Source organism: Neoarius graeffei, chromosome 5 (genome assembly GCF_027579695.1).
Source record: "Neoarius graeffei isolate fNeoGra1 chromosome 5, fNeoGra1.pri, whole genome shotgun sequence".
Lineage (NCBI taxonomy): Eukaryota > Metazoa > Chordata > Actinopteri > Siluriformes > Ariidae > Neoarius > Neoarius graeffei.
Genome location: NC_083573.1, coordinates 109,286,947 through 109,306,126, shown reverse-complemented (window position 1 = coordinate 109,306,126; position 19,180 = coordinate 109,286,947). Strand labels below are relative to the sequence as shown.

Sequence of the window (19,180 nt, the reverse complement as noted above, 5' to 3'; positions counted from 1 at the left end):
TGCACGATTGCTCATATCCAGTGAATGTGGATAGAATACGCCTTGTTGATAAGAGAGATCAGAGGAAAATTGACAGGAATCTGAGGATATTGTAGGCACAGGCTCATCAAAGCTGAACAATTGAAGATTAAGAAATAAAACACTGGACACTGGAACCTGATGTGGTCTTCTGCTGTTGTAGCCTATCCACCTCAAGGATTGATGTTCATTCTGAGATGCTTTTAAGCTCACCATGGTTGTAAAGAGTGATTATTTGAGTTATTATTATTCACCAACAAGGTGTTTTCAGCCTGCAGACCCTCTACTCACAGGATCAGCAGATCCTGAATGACTCAAACCAGCCTATGTGGCACCAACAACCATGCCAAGACACAGAGATCACATTTTCCTCATTCAGATGTTGATTGTGAACATTAACTGAAGCTCTTGACCTGTATCACCTTTTTTTTTTTTTTGCATTGTGTTGCTGTCACATGATTGGCTGATTAGATAACTGCATAAACGAGCAGGTGTTCCTAATGAAGTGGACAATAAGTGCATGCTTCCATATAAATCTCACCTGGTAGGGTTTGTTTGAATGCTGGGAGACATAGGGGGAATCAAATCATCAGCAAGCTCCTTCATGGCAGAACTGAAAAAAGAAAACAGTTCTTAGCGATCTTTGACAGAGTAATTTTCATTGAATGTGTTGATTTTCAGAAAATGATCAAAATAAAAGCTTCAAATTATTTTCATGTAGAAGCTTTAACTTTGCTTTCAGTTGTTCTAGCAATAGTAATAGTTTTGAAAGGTCTAAACATGACAATATTTGGATAAATATAAATTATACTACCTTTGATTGAGGTTTGTTGAGTAGGTTTCTGTTTTGCTTGTAAAGGAAGGATAGGTTTTTTCTGAGGTTGTGTAGGTCTCTGTTGACTTTCTGTATGGGGCAAGGGTAATTTTATCATAATCTTACCTTTGTTCTATATATAAAAATAGTAAGAATGTTTTAAGTAACCCTTTACTCAGCCTCAGATGTGAATACTTACCTGACTGAAGTAATTGTAATTGATTGAGGAATAGGGATTCTAATTTTATTCTCGGTCATAAATAAATAGACTCATTTACTGACTTAGCCAGAAACCTGATTTGTTTTATACTGAAAGACAATTTACACAGGAGAGGTAAAAGCTTCAGTGGGTAATGTTTCCAAAAGAGATGTGAAGCATGATCAGGAAGCTGAAGAATAGTGGACCTAGAGTCCTGCACTGATGTGTAAAGGTAAAAAACTAAAATGAGGTGAGTCTGCTATTGCTGGACTGCCATTAACTATATATCATTTAAGTTTCAGTTTCCTCCTCCTGCAAGTTTCCTCCTATCTAATTAGGAAAGTATTTTGTTTATGAAACACACACACACACACACACACACACACACGTGTTGATTGGGAGGTTGTGAGTTCTACTTGCGGTCGGGTCATACCAAAGACCATCATAAAAATGGTACCTACAGTACCTTGCAAAAGAATTCATCCCCCTTGATGTTTGTCCTGTTTTGTCGCATTACAAGCTGGAATTAAAATGGATTTTTGGAGGGTTAGCACCATTTGATTTACACAACATGCCTACCACTTTGCTGTGCACTAACGCAACCCATCAAACTTGAAGGATATGGAGCAGTTTTGCTTTGGGGAATGGGCAAATATCTCAATGGCTAGATGTGCTAAGCTAATAGAGAAATACCTCAAGAGACTTGAAGCTGTAATTATAGCAAAAGGTGGCTCTACAAAGTATTGACTTTGGGGGTGAATACTTATGCACACTCGAGATTTCTGTTTTTTCATCTTAAGTATTGTTTTTGTCACAATAAAAAAAACAATGTGCACCTTTAAAGTGGTAGGCATGTTGTGTAAATCAAATGGTGCTAACCCCCTGTGGTAGCGGGGGCGTGGTCAAGTGTCAGTCTGTGAATGAAGGGCAGAGTCAGGGAAGGTAAGTGGTAATATCACTGCACCTGATGTGAATTAACCTGTGTTTGTGTGTCTCCCCCAGTGACCGTGCCCTATAAAAGGAGAGAGAGAGAGCAGAGAAAAGGAGCTCTCTCCCGACCAGAACGCATGTGTGTATGCATGTGTGTGTGCATGCGAGAGAGTGAATGAGCTGAAAAGCCGCATATACATCGTAAAAAATAAAAGTTTCTGAGAACTCAGTTCTGGCCTGCCATGCTTCTGTGCTCCACCCACCTGCTCTGGTTTTACAGTGGTGCTGAAACCCAGGAACAGAGCGCAGAAGGAGACAGCCCCATGGAGTCCTCTCCCTTCAAGGACCTGGTCCATGACCTCGCCACAGCCCAACAGAGCCAGCACCAGGCGCTGATCGCCCTCTGGAAGGAGGAGGAACAACGCTTCGAAGCCATAGTGCTGGCGCAGCAGGAAGATCACCAGGCATTCCAGCACCTGCTCATGTTGGCGGGGTCCATGACCACCACCACTGCAGACCCTCCCCACCTCACCCTAATGAAGATGTGTCCACATGATGACCCCAAAGCCTTCCTCGCTCTCTTTGAGAAGGCGGCGGAGGCGTGGGTTTGGCCGGTGGAACAGCATGTGGAGTGCCTCCTCCCCCTGCTAATGGGTGAAGCATAGCTGGCCGCGCTGCAGCTCCCCGCCAACAGCCGGCTGGTCTACCTGGACCTCCGCAGGGCCGTCCTCCAACGTGTTGGTCGCACTCCAGAACAGCAACAGCAGCGCTTCCGCATGCTGTGCCTGGAAGAGGTTGGCCGGCAGTTCGCTTTTGGCCAGCAACTCCAGGACACCTGCTGGCAGTGGCTGAGGGCCGACAACCACGACACCAAGGGAATCATCAACCTGGTGGCGCTGGAACAATTCATTCCCCGACTTCCGGAAGGAATAGCGGAGTGGGTCCAGTGCCATTGCCCAGTGTCGCTGGATCAGGCAATCGAGCTGGCGGAGGACCATATGGCGACCATCCCGACGGCAGGACAGCGTGTCTCCTCTTCTCCCCTCTCTTCTCTCTCTCTCTCTCTCTCTCTGCTCCCCGTCCTCACCCCATTCCCCCACCGCGGAGGCGGGGGCCGGCTCCACCCCAGCCGGCCTCCCGCACCCATGGTGCCCTCCTGTTTTCTACTTCCTTGTCTGTGTCTTCTCCCCCTCAGGTGAGTGATATCTGGAACACCGGTGCAGAGGGAGAGCCTGGGACAGTATGCTGGCACTGCGGGGAACCGGGGCTCCTCCAGCATCAGTGCTCAGCGATGGAGGTGGGCGTGGTGGTCTGGATCCCCGACGCGCCAGAGACCGCCCTCGATTGGGCCGGAGCGTATCGCATACCAGTGAGTATCCAAGGGGATACATATCAGACTTTGGTGGACTCCGGCTGAAATCAGACATCAATCCACCAAAGCCTGGTGCAAGATGAGGCAATGGGGAGAGCACAATTGGTGAAGGTGTTGTGTGTGCACGGGGATGTTCACAACTACCCTTTAGTGTCAGTCCACATTCTATTTTGAGGGGAAAAATTTAGAGTAAAGGGGTGGTTAATCCTCACCTTACCCACTCGATAATTCTGGGGACTGATTGGCCGGGATTTGGGGAATTAATGGCGCATCTAGTGAAGAGTGGGGCCTGCCATAGTTTAGTGAGGGGAGGTCCCGGAGTGGCTTTGGCGGGAGCGGCTGTCACAGAGCAGTCTATGTCATCACCGTGTCAGAGTGAGGAGCAGCCTGCTCCTCCTCCCTCTCTCAGGGATTCCCTTGGGGATTTCCCGTTAAAGCAGTTGTGAGACGAGACTCTGTGTCATGCATTTGACCAAGTGAGAGTAATCGATGGTCAAACTCTCCAGCCGAACGCCACACCGTCCTTTCCCTATTTCTCCATTATTAAAGATAGATTATACTGAGTGATGCAGGATACTCAAACCAAGGAACCAATACCAATCGGTTCAACCAGCCCACGTCCCCCCCACCCTCTCTCTCACTGCAGCCATCTCTCCTTCTTCCCTTAACACACCTCCCCCCAGTCATCACAGCAGCCACCTCCTCCCCCACCTCAACACAGACTCCTCCATGCATTACTACAGACCAGGTCAGAGGTCAACTGAGGAAGCTTCACCCCAGGAAAGCAGCAGGCCCCGACAAGGTGTATCCCCAACTACTGAAGACCTGTGCTGCTGAACTGGGTGAACCACTCCAACGTATCTTCAACCTAAGCCTGCAGCTGGGGAGAGTACCCACCCTCCGGAAGACATCATGTCTCGTTCCAGTTCCCAAAAAGAATCGGCCCAGTGAGCTGAACGACTTCTGACCGGTGGCACTCACTTCACATCTGATGTAGACGGAGCAGCTCTTCCTCAGCCTCCTCAGACCCCAGGTACAACATGCCCAGGACTGTCTGCAGTTTGCATACCGGGCAGGTGTCGGTGTGGAAGATGCCATCCTCTGCCTGCTACACTGAGCCCACTCGCATCTGGATAAGGGAAATGGCACAGTGAGGATCCTCTTCTTGGACTTCTCGAGTGCCTTCAACACCATCCAGCCCCATTGCTTCAGGACAAACTGAACAGGATGCGAGTGGACCCCTGCCTGGTCACCTGGATCTCCAGCTACCTCACTGATAGGCTGCAGTATGTCAGGCTGAAGGACATCATGTCTGACACTGTGATTAGCAGCACCGGAGCACCCCAGGGCACGGTGCTGGCCCCTCTTCTCTTCACCCTGTACACCGCGGACTTCTGCTACAACTCGGAGCTGTGTCACATTCAGAAGTTTGCCGATGAAACAGCCATCGTTGGGTGTATCAGTGACGACAGAGAGGAGGAGTATAGGAGCCTGGTGAGGGACTTTGTTGTGTGGTGCAACAGGAACCATCTGCAGCTCAACACCTCGAAGACCAAGGAGCTGGTCATTGACTTTGGGAGGTCCAGACCAAGGTCACGACCAGTTCTGATTGAGGGAGTCGAGGTGAAGGCTGTGGATTCCTACAAGTACCTCAGGCTGTGGCTGGACAGCAAGCTGGACTGGACTTGCAACACCAAACACTTATACAGGAAGGGACAGAACAGGCTATACTTCCTTAGGAGACTGCGATCCTTTAACATCTGCAGGAAACTCCTGTGGATGTTCTATCAGTCTGTGGTTGCCAGTGTCCTGTTTTACACCGTGGTGTGCTGGGGGGGCAGCACATCCAAGAAGGACACATCCAGGCTGGACAAACTGATCAGGCGGGCCGGCTCTGTGCTCGGCATGAAGCTGGACTCTCCGGTGATGGTGGCAGAGAAGAGGTCTATGGACAAACTATTGAACATCATGGACGATGCCAGTCACCCTCCGCACACCATCATCAGCAACCAGAGGAGCCTGTTCAGTGACAGAATGCTTCTTCCCAAGTGCAGGACAAACAGACTTAAAACCTCCTTTGTCCCTCACACCATCAAACTGTACAACTCCTCTCTGGGGAGGAGGAGGGGAAACAGAAGGACAGAGGACGGGAAGGAGCAGTAGCCTAGCCTAACAATAAGCAATACCGGACAATGTGCAATATAATGTGTAATATAAAGTGCAATATCTCTCCTGCCATCGCCCCCCCTTCTCATCACCTTTCCCCCCTTCCTCTCTTCCCCATATCTTATTCTTTTTATATTTGTATATGTAAATACTTAATTTATTTTAATTTCTCTAGAAGTTTTCTCTATTTCTTTTCTTTGTTTATCTGTAATGATGCTGCTGGAATCTTAATTTCCCTGAGGGAACCCACCCAAAGGGATCAATAAAGTTTAATCTAATCTAATCTAATCTAATCTAATCTAATCTAATCTAATCTAATCTAATCTAATCTAATCTAATAACCCAGCTTTTGATCCCAAAGAGCTGCCAGGAATTCATATTCCCGGTGGCTCACTTTAATCCCATGGCCAGACACTTGGGGCAGGATAAGACACTAGCCCAAATAATGGCCCGGTTCTATTGGCCAGGGATTCGCGGCGATGTCTGTAGGTGATGTACGGCATGTCGCGAATGCCAGTTAGTAAATCCCGCAGCCATTCCAAAAGCACCTTTGCTCCCTCTGCCATTAATCAAGACCCCGTTCAAAAGAATTAGGATGGATCTCGTCGGGCCATTAGATCGGTCAGCACGAGGATATCTCTTTATTTTAGATCTGGTGGACTATGTAACGCGATATCCGGAAGCAGTACCCCTTCGTAATATCTCAGCATGTAGTATTGCAGAAGCGCTCTTCCGCGTCATCTCCCGAGTCGGAATCCCCAGAGAGATTCTGACTCATCAAGGCACTACTTTCATGTCATGCACACTGGGAATTAAGCCGATCCGCACCAGCATTTACAACCCCGATTCCAAAAAAGTTGGGACAAAGTACAAATTGTAAATAAAAACGGAATGCAATGATGTGGAAGTTTCAAAATTCCATATTTTATTCAGAATAGAACATAGATGACATATAAAATGTTTAAACTGAGAAAATGTATCATTTAAAGAGAAAAATTAGGTGATTTTAAATTTCATGACAACAACACATCTCAAAAAAGTTGGGACAAGGCCATGTTTACCACTGTGAGATATCCCTTTTTCTCTTTACAACAGTCTGTAAACGTCTGGGGACTGAGGAGACAAGTTGCTCAAGTTTAGGGATAGGAATGTTAACCCATTCTTGTCTAATGTAGGATTCGAGTTGCTCAACTGTCTTAGGTCTTTTTTGTCGTATCTTCCATTTTATGATGCACCAAATGTTTTCTAAGGCTGGCCAGTTCAGTACCCGGACCCTTCTTCTACGCAGCCATGATGCTGTAATTGATGCAGTATGTGGTTTGGCATTGTCATGTTGGAAAATGCAAGGTCTTCCCTGAAAGAGACGTTGTCTGGATGGGAGCATATGTTGCTCTAGAACCTGGATATACCTTTCAGCATTGATGGTGTCTTTCCAGATGTGTAAGCTGCCCATGCCACACGCACTAATGCAACCCCATACCATCAGAGATGCAGGCTTCTGAACTGCGCGCTGATAACAACTCGGGTCCTTCTCCTCTTTAGTCTGAATGACACAGCATCCCTGATTTCCATAAAGAACTTCAAATTTTGATTTGTCTGACCACAGAACAGTTTTCCACTTTGCCACAGTCCATTTTAAATGAGCCTTGGCCCAGAGAAGACGTCTGCGCTTCTGGATCATGTTGAGATACGGTTTCTTCTTTGAACTATAGAGTTTTAGCTGGCAACGGCGGATGGCATGGTGAATTGTGTTCACAGATAATGTTCTCTGGAAATATTCCTGAGCCCATTTTGTGATTTCCAGTACAGAAGCATGCCTGTATGTGATGCAGTGGCATCTAAGGGCCCGAAGATCACGGGCACCCAGTATGGTTTTCTGGCTTTGACCCTTACGCACAGAGATTCGTCCAGATTCTCTGAATCTTTTGATGATATTATGCACTGTAGATGATGATATGTTCAAACTCTGCAATTTTACACTGTCGAACTCCTTTCTGATATTGCTCCACTATTTGTCAGCGCAGAATTAGGGGGATTGGTGATCCTCTTCCCATCTTTACTTCTGAGAGCCGCTGCCACTCCAAGATGCTCTTTTTATACCCAGTCATGTTAATGACCTATTGCCAATTGACTTAATGAGTTGCAATTTGGTCCTCCAGCTGTTCCTTTTTTGTACCTTTAACTTTTCCAGCCTTTTATTGCCCCTGTCCCAACTTTTTTGAGATGTGTTGCTGTCATGAAATTTCAAATGAACCAATATTTGGCATGAAATTTCAAAATGTCTCACTTTTGACATTTGATATGTTGTCTATGTTCTATTGTGAATACAATATCAGTTTTTGAGATTTGTAAATTATTGCATTCCGTTTTTATTTACAATTTGTACTTTGTCCCAACTTTTTTGGAATCGGGGTTGTATCACCCACAAACGGATGGCTTAGTCAAAAATATAATTATAAAATTTGTAAGTGATGACACATGTAACTGGGATAAATGGCTCAAGCCCCTGTTATTCACAGTGCGAGAGGTCCCACAAGCCTCCACGGGGTTCTCCGCATTTGAATTATTATACGGGCGTAAGCCGCGTGGCATTCTGGATGTGCAACATGAAAATTGGAAGGAGGGACCTTCAACTAGTAAAAATGAAATTCAATACATTCTTGACCTGCACACCAAACTCCACACACTCACGCGCCTAACCCAGGAGAATTTGCGGCAGACCCTAGAACGTCAAGTCCGTCTGTACGACAGGGGCTTAGGGAGTTCACACCAGGAGATAAAGTACTCATGTTGTTGCCCACATCGAGCTCCAAATTGATCGCCAGGTGGCAAGGACCCTTTGAGGTCACATGGTGAGTCGGGGACGTCGACTATGAGGTGAGGCGAATGGACAGGGGTGGGGCATTACAGATTTACCACCTCAATCTGCTAAAACGTTGGAACGAGGAGGTCCCCGTGGCGCTGGTGTTGGTGGTTCCGGAGAAGGTGGAGCTGGGGCCGGAGGTCCAAAAGGGAAAATTTACATCGCCCACTCCCCCGGTCCCCTGTGGAAACCACCTCTCCCCGACCCAGCTCACGGAGGTCACCCAGTTGCAGACAGAATTTTCTGACGTGTTCTCACCCATGCCTGGCCACACCCACCTCATAGAAGACCACATTGAGACGCCCCCGGGGGTAGTAGTGCGCAGCCACCCTTACCGACTGCCCGAACACAAAAAAAAAGGTGGTTCGGGAAGAACTTGAGGACATGCTCGAAATGGGCATCGTCGAGGAGTCCCACAGTGACTAGAGCAGCCCAGTGGTCTTGGTTCCCATGGCCAACGGGTTGGTCCGGTTCTATGTGGACTACAGAAAAGTCAATGGGGTGTCTAAATTTGATGCATACCCAATGCCTCGTATTGACGAGTTGCTCGATCGACTAGGCACGGCTCGTTTTTATTTGACACTGGATTTGACAAAGGGATACTGGCAGATCCCCTTGACTCCTCTATCCCGAGAGAAAACGGCCTTTTCCACACCGTTTGGCTTACACCAGTTTGTCACACTTCCTTTTGGGCTGTTTGGGGAGCCTGCTACGTTCCAGCAGCTTATGGACAGGGTCCTCCGCCCCCACACCACCTACACGGCCGCCTACCTAGACAACATCATTATTTACAGTAATGTCTGGCCGTGGCACCTGGAACACCTGAGGACCGTCCTTAGGTTGCTGAGGCGAGCGGGTCTCACAGCCAACCCGAAGAAATGTGCGATTGGGCAGGTGGAAGTATGGTATTTGGGTTTCCACTTGGGCAATGGGCAGGTGAATCCCCAAATTAATAAGACAGCAGCGATTGCAGCCTGCCCTAGGCCCAAGACCAAAAAGGGGGTGAGACAGTTCCTGGGGCTAGCTGGCTACTATCGTAGATTTATACCTAATTATTCGGACGTCACCAGCCCGCTGACTGATCTCACTAAAAAGGAAGCACCAGATCCGGTCCAGTGGACGGAGCAATGCCAGCAGGCTTTCTCTGAGGTAAAGGCTGCACTGTGTGGGTGACCACTATGACACTCCCCTGACTTTTCTCTCCCCTTTGTTTTGCAGACGGATGCATCAGACAGAGGGCTGTTCTGTCCCAGGAAGTGGAGGGGGAGGAACATCCCATGCTGTACATCAGCCGGAAGCTGTCGGTGCGCGAGGGCAGATACAGCACGATAGAGAAGGAATGTCTCACCATCAAGTGGGCAGTCCTCGCCCTCCGCTACTACCTAATAATGTATTATTATAATTATTATTATTATTACCTGCTGGGGCGCCCTTTCACCCTCTGTTCGGACCATGCACCCCTGCAGTGGCTCCACCTCATAAAGGATGCTAACGAGCGGATCACCCATTGGTATCTGGCACTTCAGCCATTTAAATTCGAGGTGGTCCACAGGCTGGGGGCGCAGATGGTCGTGGCGGATTTCCTCTCCCGCCAAGGGGGGGGGGGGGGGTGTTGTCGGCTGCAGGCCGGACAGCTCCCCGGCCTGAGTCAGGCAGTGGGGGTATGTGGCAGTGGGGGTGTGGTCAAGTGTCGGTCTGTGAATGGAGGGGGGTGGTAGGAAAGGTAGGTGGTAGTATCACTGCACCTGATGTGAATTAACCTGTGTTTGTGTGTCTCCCCCAGTGACCGCGCCCTATAAAAGGAGAGAGAGAGCAGAGAAAGGGAGCTCTCTCCCGACCAGAATGCATGTGTGTGTGCGTGTGAGAGAGTGAATGAGCTGAAAAGCCACATATACATCGTAAAATATAAAAGTTTCTGAGAACTCAGTTCTGGCCTGCCGTGCTTCTGTGCTCCACCCACCTGCTCTGGTTTTACACCCCCCCCCCAAATCCATTTTAATTCCAGCTTGCAATGCAACAAATCAGGAAAAACACCAAGGGGAAGAATACTTTTGCAAGGCACGCTGCAATACAGAGGAGGAGTCTAAATTTGGTGAGGAGTCAAACCAGAGGACTAGCCTCCCACTTTAATCCTAGCTATATAATGGAGTGGCTGAGGGCTATAGAAGTGGAGATCAGTGCCACCCAATGTGCCTTAAGGGCCTGGTTAATACTGGGATGGGAGACCGCCTGGGAAGACCAGGTCCTGGTGTGGGAGGGACTTTGATATATATATTTATATATAAAACTCGAAGGGCACTTGGTAGAGTGCATATCTCTGCCAAGCCACGTATAATCAACATCAAAATCTAATCACTTAAACCTGGAATAATACTAAAGCTGTTCACCAAATTTCATCCAAATCCATTCACTACTTTTCAAGTTCTATTCGAGTTGGGAATAGACAAAAAAAAAGTGGTTCTGCATACATATCCAGATTTGCATCAAAATCTAAACAATTGTTCCTTGGCCCATGGCTCATCTTTCCTCAAAATTTCATCAAAATCTGTTTGTTACTTTTTGAGTTATGTTGGGAACAAACAAACAAACAAACAAACAAACAAACAAACAAACACAGAGTCAAAAACACAACCTCATCCAACTAAGTTGGCAGAAGTAATCTTCTTCTTCAGTGTTCTGCCTGATGGCAGGTCCACTCGGACGGCCTCAGCCATCAAAGTTTCTAGAGGAGAATTACAGTAATGGTTTCCCGTTGCTTTCTACTGGATTATAATAGAGATTTTCTCCTCTCAACCATTCACACCTATGGACAATTTAGAGCCACCAATTAGCCTAACCTGCATGTCTTTGGACTGTGGGGGAAACCAGAGCACCCAGAGGAAACCCACACAGACACGGGGAGAACATGCAAACTCCACACAGAAAGGCCCCTGTCAGCCACTGGGCTCAAACCCAGAACCTTCTTGCTATGAGGCGACAGTGCTAGCCACTACACCACCACACCACACAGTGGGTGAACCCACTGATTCAAATTGGCACAGCTAAGAGAACTAATTAGTGCAATCAGCTAGGCTTCTTACTGTGTTCAGTGCTTTTTCCTGCATCATTCCATTTCATTGCACATCATTTTTTATGGATTTAAATATTATGATTTCTTTTTCTGTGCAGCTTTATTGTATTCACACCAATGTGTGCCCAACATTTCATGTGAATAAGTGTATGTATACTGTACGCTATGTATGTATATACTATCATGAAAACACAGTGGGACTCAGTTTTTTGCTTGTTTTTTTTTTTATTTCACTTACAGTCTTTCGCTTGAGTTTGCACCAGAGAACACCCGAGCTGTAAAAGTGTTCGATGGTGATGTAAGTACAGTTTTCCTACAAAAATAAAGAAAAAAATTAGCTTGTTCATATACCGAGGAATATTTTGAAGCTGTGTTGTGCATCTGTTGTGCCTGTGTTGTGCATTGTGTAGCTTACTTTTCAGGGACCGGGGGTTTGGTGGCAGTAGGACTGGTGCTTTTATTTGTAAAGTCCTCACTCTCACTGAACCTACAATATAAGTTATGAATTTCTGAACAGAGATAAGAAAAAAATCTGTGTATCAGTTGGTCATGATCAGACAGTGTTGAGTACCTCTTAGTGGTTGTGGTAACGGAGGTGTTTAAGTTTGCTGTGTTGCTCTGTGTCGTGTATGTCGACTTGCTATTGTGGAAATACATCAAGAAAGAAAGGAGAAAAAATTAGCCACAGAAATGAATATTAGTTATGATTACTGCATCTTTTTACTGCTTACCTTTCAGTGCTGGTCCATGGTTTAAGGCTACTTAAGACATCTTTGCCATAGTTAGGATCATCACTATAAATTGAGTGAGATGTATGCATGAGTGACAGTTTAATGGTTATTCATTCATGATGGTATTTGGGTGTGTGTCTGGGTGGTGTCTTACTCTACTGGTTCATCTTCTTCTACATCTTTCTTAATCCAGCTGTTGTCTTGTAGCAGACCTTTCTTCCTGATCATATTGCTAGGACTCACACCTGAAGAACTGAATACAATGGTCTGAATACACTTGGGGAAAAGGGTCTGAGTTGAAACCCCACACCCTATTACCCAGTTGACCCCTTAGTTAAGGTCCCTGTGTGCCATTTATTTTAGAAAAAGAAAAAAAACTGTTCAGATACGAACAATTGAAAGTTATGTTGCTAAAAGTCACGAGATAGCAATTAAAGGTACCTTAAGGTCAGTGCTTTTAGTGGAAGTTAGATGAACATAAATGATTTTGAAATCATAATATGAACAAGTATAATCCATCCCCTCAAAGTCACACTCTCATTTCTGGTTCCAAAAATCCATTTTTTACATTTAGAAAGCCTTTTTTTCTGACACTGTAAATTACATCATGAATTTCTGCAGTCACACACAAAGAAAATCGAACAAGACATGAGTGATTGCAGTGTCTTACTGGAGTACAATTTGAAGCCAGTTTATTTCTGTGAAAACAAAGAATCAAATGTACAGAAGATTCGTTTTGTCAAAACAGGTTTTTCATGATGGACTCCACAAGTTCTAGCATGTTCTAGTTTGCCACAAGCATCATTGATGATGTCATTAAGAGCTCTTTCAAGTTCCTGAGACCTCCTGGCTTTCTTTCTTTCTTTCTTTCTTTCTTTCTTTCTTTCTTTTTAAAACTAGTTGTTGGTCTTGGTATTACTGTCATTTAAATTGTTCAGCAAAACTTTACTTTCTGCTTGCTATAACATGATATAGTTATGTTGTAGTTGTTATAAAAATCTATTGTAAATAAACATAAAACCAGCATTCTTAAACTGCTTTGGAAAGTCACGATTACAGAATACTAATAAATTTTCAGTAAAACTGTCACACAAAGACTTTGTTAGCAAATCTAAAGTTAGTAAATGATACATCGGGTATTGTTGACTGAAGAAACATTTCAATAAAGGATGACAATGAGTCAGTGTTTAAAACGTGCTGTAATTTATAAGCCAAGGCAGTAAAGGGGAAGAGAAACAGATCGAGCCAGTGCAGAAAAACAGCCCAGAATGGGTGGAGTTTAATCAGTACAGTGACTCTCTTCCTGTGTCCATGTTACAATTGGCAAATTCACAGTTATACTTTACAGTATATAGGGACTCAGTGTGTCTTGGGGTAGGACAATAACACAGTAGCCAAAATAATAGGAACAACAACAAAAAAAAAAAACCCATCATTCAAGGGACTTTTGGGCTCGATGTAATTTCAGTATGCAAACTTGTCTCATGGTATAAAGTTTATGCTTCCTAGTTTTATCACCATTTTGTAAATTTTGTTTTTCTTCTTCAGCTCCTCTGATGTATAGTAATAATCTCAACTTTAACCTGGAGCAAGGAAACCATTTTCCTGTTTCTAGCTGTGAGAAATGCATGCAAGGAATTGTAGAGGGTTTTTTTTAAGAACACCCTGCAAAAAAAATATTTTTTGAACCAATGCACTGCCATTTTAGTGTTATCATAACTAATCAGAAAATGTGTCTAGCTTCACTGCTAACTTGGACAATAAACAAAGTCACCACTTTTGTTGTGACTCCTGTCTCACAATCCAAACATTGTGAAGAAATCTGTGTTAAACTTATTACATTTCTTGAGAACTGGCCATTTTCTTCAAGACTTTCTGCATGACTTTGTTTACTTCTCAAGAATCACGAGGATGGCACATAAAGAAAATGAGATATTGTGTCAATAAATTTGAGATTAAAGTTTCAGTCGTTAATCAGTGCAACTGGCTGACCTGTTTTAACGACAGAATTATTGCCAGCACATTGGAGTTGGTTTGGCAATTCTAAATCTGAACTTTTAAATTAAAGGTGACAGATTAAACCCCTCTTCCACAAGTTGACACAGTTACCTGAGGTCTTAAAGCTAGACTGCCTTTCAGATATTTCAAGTGTTGGTCATAAAAATAATTTTCCCTGACACCCAATTATTTTTGTTTAGTGACCAAAAGCTACTGAGTTCAAATCACAGACTTCCAATTTTATTATTTTTTTTAAATAGAACAATTAATGAATTTATCTCCACATGGCCCTAAATTCTCTGCTATTTTTTCCTGCTTCACCATGACCAAATTCAAGATACTACATCATGCATCACGTGGTGGGCTTTCCCCATTCGCACAAGGCACTGTGGGATACAAATTTGAAACAGGAGAGAAAAATGGAGGACGTGAGTGTGTGAATGAAACATGAAAGACCAACTACAGTAACGGAAAGTGAGAAGAAAAGACCTTATGTTATATAAGAAGGAAAGGAAATGCAGGACCAAACTAATAAATATGGGCGCTCAGCAAGCACCTCGGTGTGATCAGCTGTTCGTTTAGTGATAGAATGATGGAACTGTCAGTGCACGCTCAAAGGTAAACCTGTAGATGGCAGTAATGCAACACTGTGGATGCCAGCTGCCGTAAAACCCAAAAGAAGAAGGAGGTAAACCTGCGCATGCGCACACGGACTTCCTCTGTCTGCTTGACTGCGCCAAGCGAGCGATTTCATGCACATTATTTGCTTTAATCCCCTCAAATTAAATAACTTCCCAGCCACAGAATAGCCTGATATTTTGTGAGATATTACAGAAGTAAACATATCACAATGACCACATTTCAGAGGAACTAAATTTCACTGATTTTATGAAATCAAAAGGCCGTCTAGCTTTCATGAAATGTCTGTGACATGCTTTGGTCAAAATACCACAAGGATAAAACACAAGCACAATGATTCCCCCGTTCCACCAGCTAATCAAGTACCACTTTCCTCATGAATGTTCATGCACAAGGGCAGATCTCATGCCATGAGTGGAGATACTCAGATGAGGGGGTGGGCTTATTCTAATGCCCCCCCATAGAAAGGGGAAGTGAATCTGAACAGCTTGTTGAAGCTCATGTTTTCTGAAATATGCAGCACAAAAGAAACTGACCGGGTTGTCTCTTATTTCAGAGTTTGTGAGCTCCAGATAACTAGATTTATGTACATAAACGCTAAAAAAGTGTATTTTTCATAATGAGTCCCTGTTAATGGTCACCCCTTTAAATATCACCCAGTCCTATGAAAAGTCTAGGCATTACATTTATCACTCTTGTAACTACACACCATTTTTTTTTAGTAATATTTAATGCATAAATCATGGTAGTTACTGAATAAAATGCTTTAAGATGAGTAACTGGACAATAAACTGAAAATTCAAGGAGTTAAGTCATTGTATAGCAAATACTGATTCTGGCATTTGCTGCATGCAACAGTTTGTGCTTTAGGGAGTTCATGAACTTAATTACAAGCTTGATACCATTCATATTTTGTGGCAAGTCACAAATATTTTTCTTGCTGTAGCAATTGTTCTCTTAATCTCACTGCATGGGTGTGAACTGACACAACCTATCCTTATGATTCACCCCCATTTGAATGCCTTTATCCTCACCATTTCCTCTATGGGGTGTATGACTGGTTCTTTCTTTCTTCATCTTTTTAAGTCTGACTTATTCCTTTAAACATTTTGTTTCAAGTTAAAACTTTAAGCTGTTCAGTCTAATAAACATCTCTATACTACAGAACGTAACTCTAAATCTCTTACTGCTATTATTATATAGTCACGTGCAAAATTTATAGCTTAAAATTTTATATTCTCTTTTTTTCCATTAGCATTTTTAATAGATTTACTGGTAAATATGGGTTGCTCTCTCAATTACCCTCTGATTCAATAATTTTCAACGTATCTGCTCAGGTTTGTCCAAAGACATTGATCTTTCAGTACTCATCCAGCAATACCATTTGAATCTAACATTATCAACACTATTAAACACAAGCAAATAATGGCTAAATAATGATTTAACTCATGAACAAACTGTGCACAGTATACAGAATGTATACACAATTTTAAACCAATATATATTCTACCTATTAATTACACTCACCTGCTTCTCACGATCCAAAGTGACAGACGGATAACAACGATGTGCCTTCTTCTGTTCACTAACCTCCACCTTACGCCAAAGGGAGGGACGATAATCTAAAATAGTATGTTATCATACACCTCAAACCTGACAGGCGAGTTTGGTGTGTCAGTTCTGTTAGGGAGATTAATTAATCAACTTTCTCATTAAAAGTATTACACTATTGTCTCTTCCATCAAGAGTAAATTTTAGTTCAGTGATGTTTAACAGGTTCTTTAGGTTTGCATTCTCATGTCAGAAACAACCATGAAATATTTCTATAGATTTATGTCATGGATGTAATGGGTATTTGTTTTTACTGTAGTCAATATTAGAATTAATTAGTAAATAGAAGAATTATGTGGTTGTCAAGTAGCAAAATGCAAAAAAAAAGACATGCTTCAGAAAAGTAAGTAAAATTTACTAACATTTTGCATATTATGTAGTACAAAATTTTAAATTAAATCATCCACATGCAAAAGCCCATGTCTGGAATTAAATTACAATCATGTAAACATGCACATTAATCACATTTCTTGGTGAGGGAAGCCACAGGAAGCTGGCTCTTTGTCAGTTTTTCAATTGAAGTTCGTGCACCTTGGAAGTTCACAGAACATAACATTCTAAAGTGCAATATTTAATTTAAGAGATATTTTTTAACAGTTGATTTGCTAATGAAAGGTAGACGGTCTTTCAGACTTTTCAAGTGTAATTCATAAAAATAATTTTCCCCAACACCCAATTATTTTTGTTTAGTGGACTGAAAGCTACCGAATTTGAACTACAGACTTCCAGTTTTTGTTTGTTTGTTTGTTTGTTTGTTTGTTTGTTTATTTTATAAAAAAGAGAACAATTAATTACTTTAAGGGCATGTGGCCCTAAATTCTCTGCTATTTTTTCCTGCTTTCCCATGACCCAATTCAAGATACTACGTCATGCATCACATGGTGGGCTTTCCCCATTCATGCAAGGCATTGTGGGATACAAATTTGAGAGAAAAATGGAGGACGTGAGTGTGTGAATGAAATGTGAAAGAGCGACAACAGTAATGGAAAGCAAGAAGAAAAGGCGTTATGTTATATAGAAAGGAAAGAAACGCAGGCCCAAACTAATAAATATCGGCGGTCAGCGAGCACCTCGGTGTGATCAGCTGTTCTTTTAGCGACAGAATGATGGAACTGTCAGTGCACGCTCAAAGGTAAACCTGTAGATGACAGTAATGCAACACTGTGGATGCCAGCTGCAGTAAAACCCAATAGAAGAAGAAGGTAAACCTGCGCATGCGCACACGGACTTCCTCTGTCTGCTTGACTGCGCCAAGCGAGTGATTTCATGCACATTATTTGCTTTAATCCCCTCAAATTAAATAACTTCCCAGCCACAGAATGGCCTGATATTTTGTGAGATATTACAGAAATAAACATATATCACAATGACCACATTTCAGAGGAACTAAATTTCACCAATTTTATAAAATCAAAAGGCCATTTCACTTTAATGTTAGCTTGAATGTGAATAAGCTAACACAAACCTGCTGGTTAATGCTAATAGCAGTCCTTTAGTGGGTTAGTTTAACAGCCAGCTTAGAGAAGTTCATGTAGTAACTTCTCCTGGTACACTGCTACTCAGATTAATGCAAAAGTTAAGAGTCAAACATAGTTGTACATGAAATTCTAAATAAATTATTTATGAGCCTACTAGTAATAATAGTAATAAAGTAATAAAGCAGACATGGCTTTGTCATTATTTCAAATACTGTATTTTGTCTTGAGAATCATGTATAGCCTTTAAATCAGTTTCATCCATATTTCTGGTTGTTCAGTGATGTGAAAAGATATGTTGAAGCTTACTGCTATGGTTACATTTCAAATGACGACAGTGATTTAGAACTAAATTAACTTTAGAGGCTTCCAATCAGAAATGAGTATTCTCTGTCTGACCAGATATTACTGTTGTAGTTAAGCTGCGAATCATCTTATTCTTCTACCATATACGGTACACACTGTGTGTCACAGTGTGTGTGTGTGTGTGTGTGTGTGTGTGTGTGTGTGTGTGTGTGTGTGTGTGTGTAATAAGTAATGAGATTACTCTCATCTGGAAGCAAGTTTTTCTTCTCTCTGAGTCATGAAATAGACTTGAGTTTTACAAACATTCCATACATAGTTTCTCAAGAGTACACCCCCCACATACACACACGTGCATCCATGCATGTGTACAAGCAAACACATGCACGCACACACATCACATGGACCTCTCATCCTGATAAGGTTCCTCTCACAACACTGTGGCTGTGTCCCAAACCAACAGGCATGAAGTGTTAATGAAAAGTTAACACTGGCTAAAACAGAAAGGTCATTCACTTTTTCAGCAGTTTGTGTTACAGTCAATCTTCTGTGGGATTGGACCATATGGGCTAGCCTTCATGCCCCATGCAAATCGGTGAGCTTTCAACACCCATGACTACAGGACAATGCAGTGTACACAATTCAATGCAGTCAGGACTGCACAGACTTGTACATTGGGGAACTTAACCCTCTGATGCAAAACATATGCACACCCCTTCTAATGCACAACATGGGTCAAAAATGACCCGCATTCATTTTCCAGGTTATTTCATGCTGACTGAGTTTTTCTTTGTTCTATCTTTTGAAATCAATTTATTTTATGATTGAATATTCCAAGTATTCTTTAAATATCTTGTTTTTAATTACCACAAATCATTAATTTAATTTTTTATTTCCTACTTTATGAACAAAAATACTTATATTACTACACATGGGTCATCCAAGTGTGATTTAAAATTAAATGTCTTAATACTATAATAATAATTTGTTT

General features: G+C 43.0%; 1 protein-coding gene across 1 annotated transcript in view; it reads right to left on the bottom strand.

Annotated features, from left to right (window-relative positions):
* Positions 1–16,398, bottom strand: part of LOC132887227 (mucin-2-like) — a 36,886-nt gene extending 20,488 nt beyond the window's left edge. Inside the window, exons 1-8 of the mRNA XM_060922722.1 lie at positions 16,328–16,398; positions 12,318–12,416; positions 12,164–12,226; positions 12,004–12,072; positions 11,848–11,919; positions 11,671–11,745; positions 833–922; positions 560–631 (exon numbers count right to left, since the gene is read on the bottom strand). Of these exons, the coding sequence (XP_060778705.1) occupies positions 560–631; positions 833–922; positions 11,671–11,745; positions 11,848–11,919; positions 12,004–12,072; positions 12,164–12,226; positions 12,318–12,391 (515 nt within the window). The 5' untranslated portion in view covers positions 12,392–12,416; positions 16,328–16,398. The remainder of the gene's footprint in view (positions 1–559; positions 632–832; positions 923–11,670; positions 11,746–11,847; positions 11,920–12,003; positions 12,073–12,163; positions 12,227–12,317; positions 12,417–16,327) is intronic.
* Positions 16,399–19,180: the final 2,782 nt, after the last annotated feature.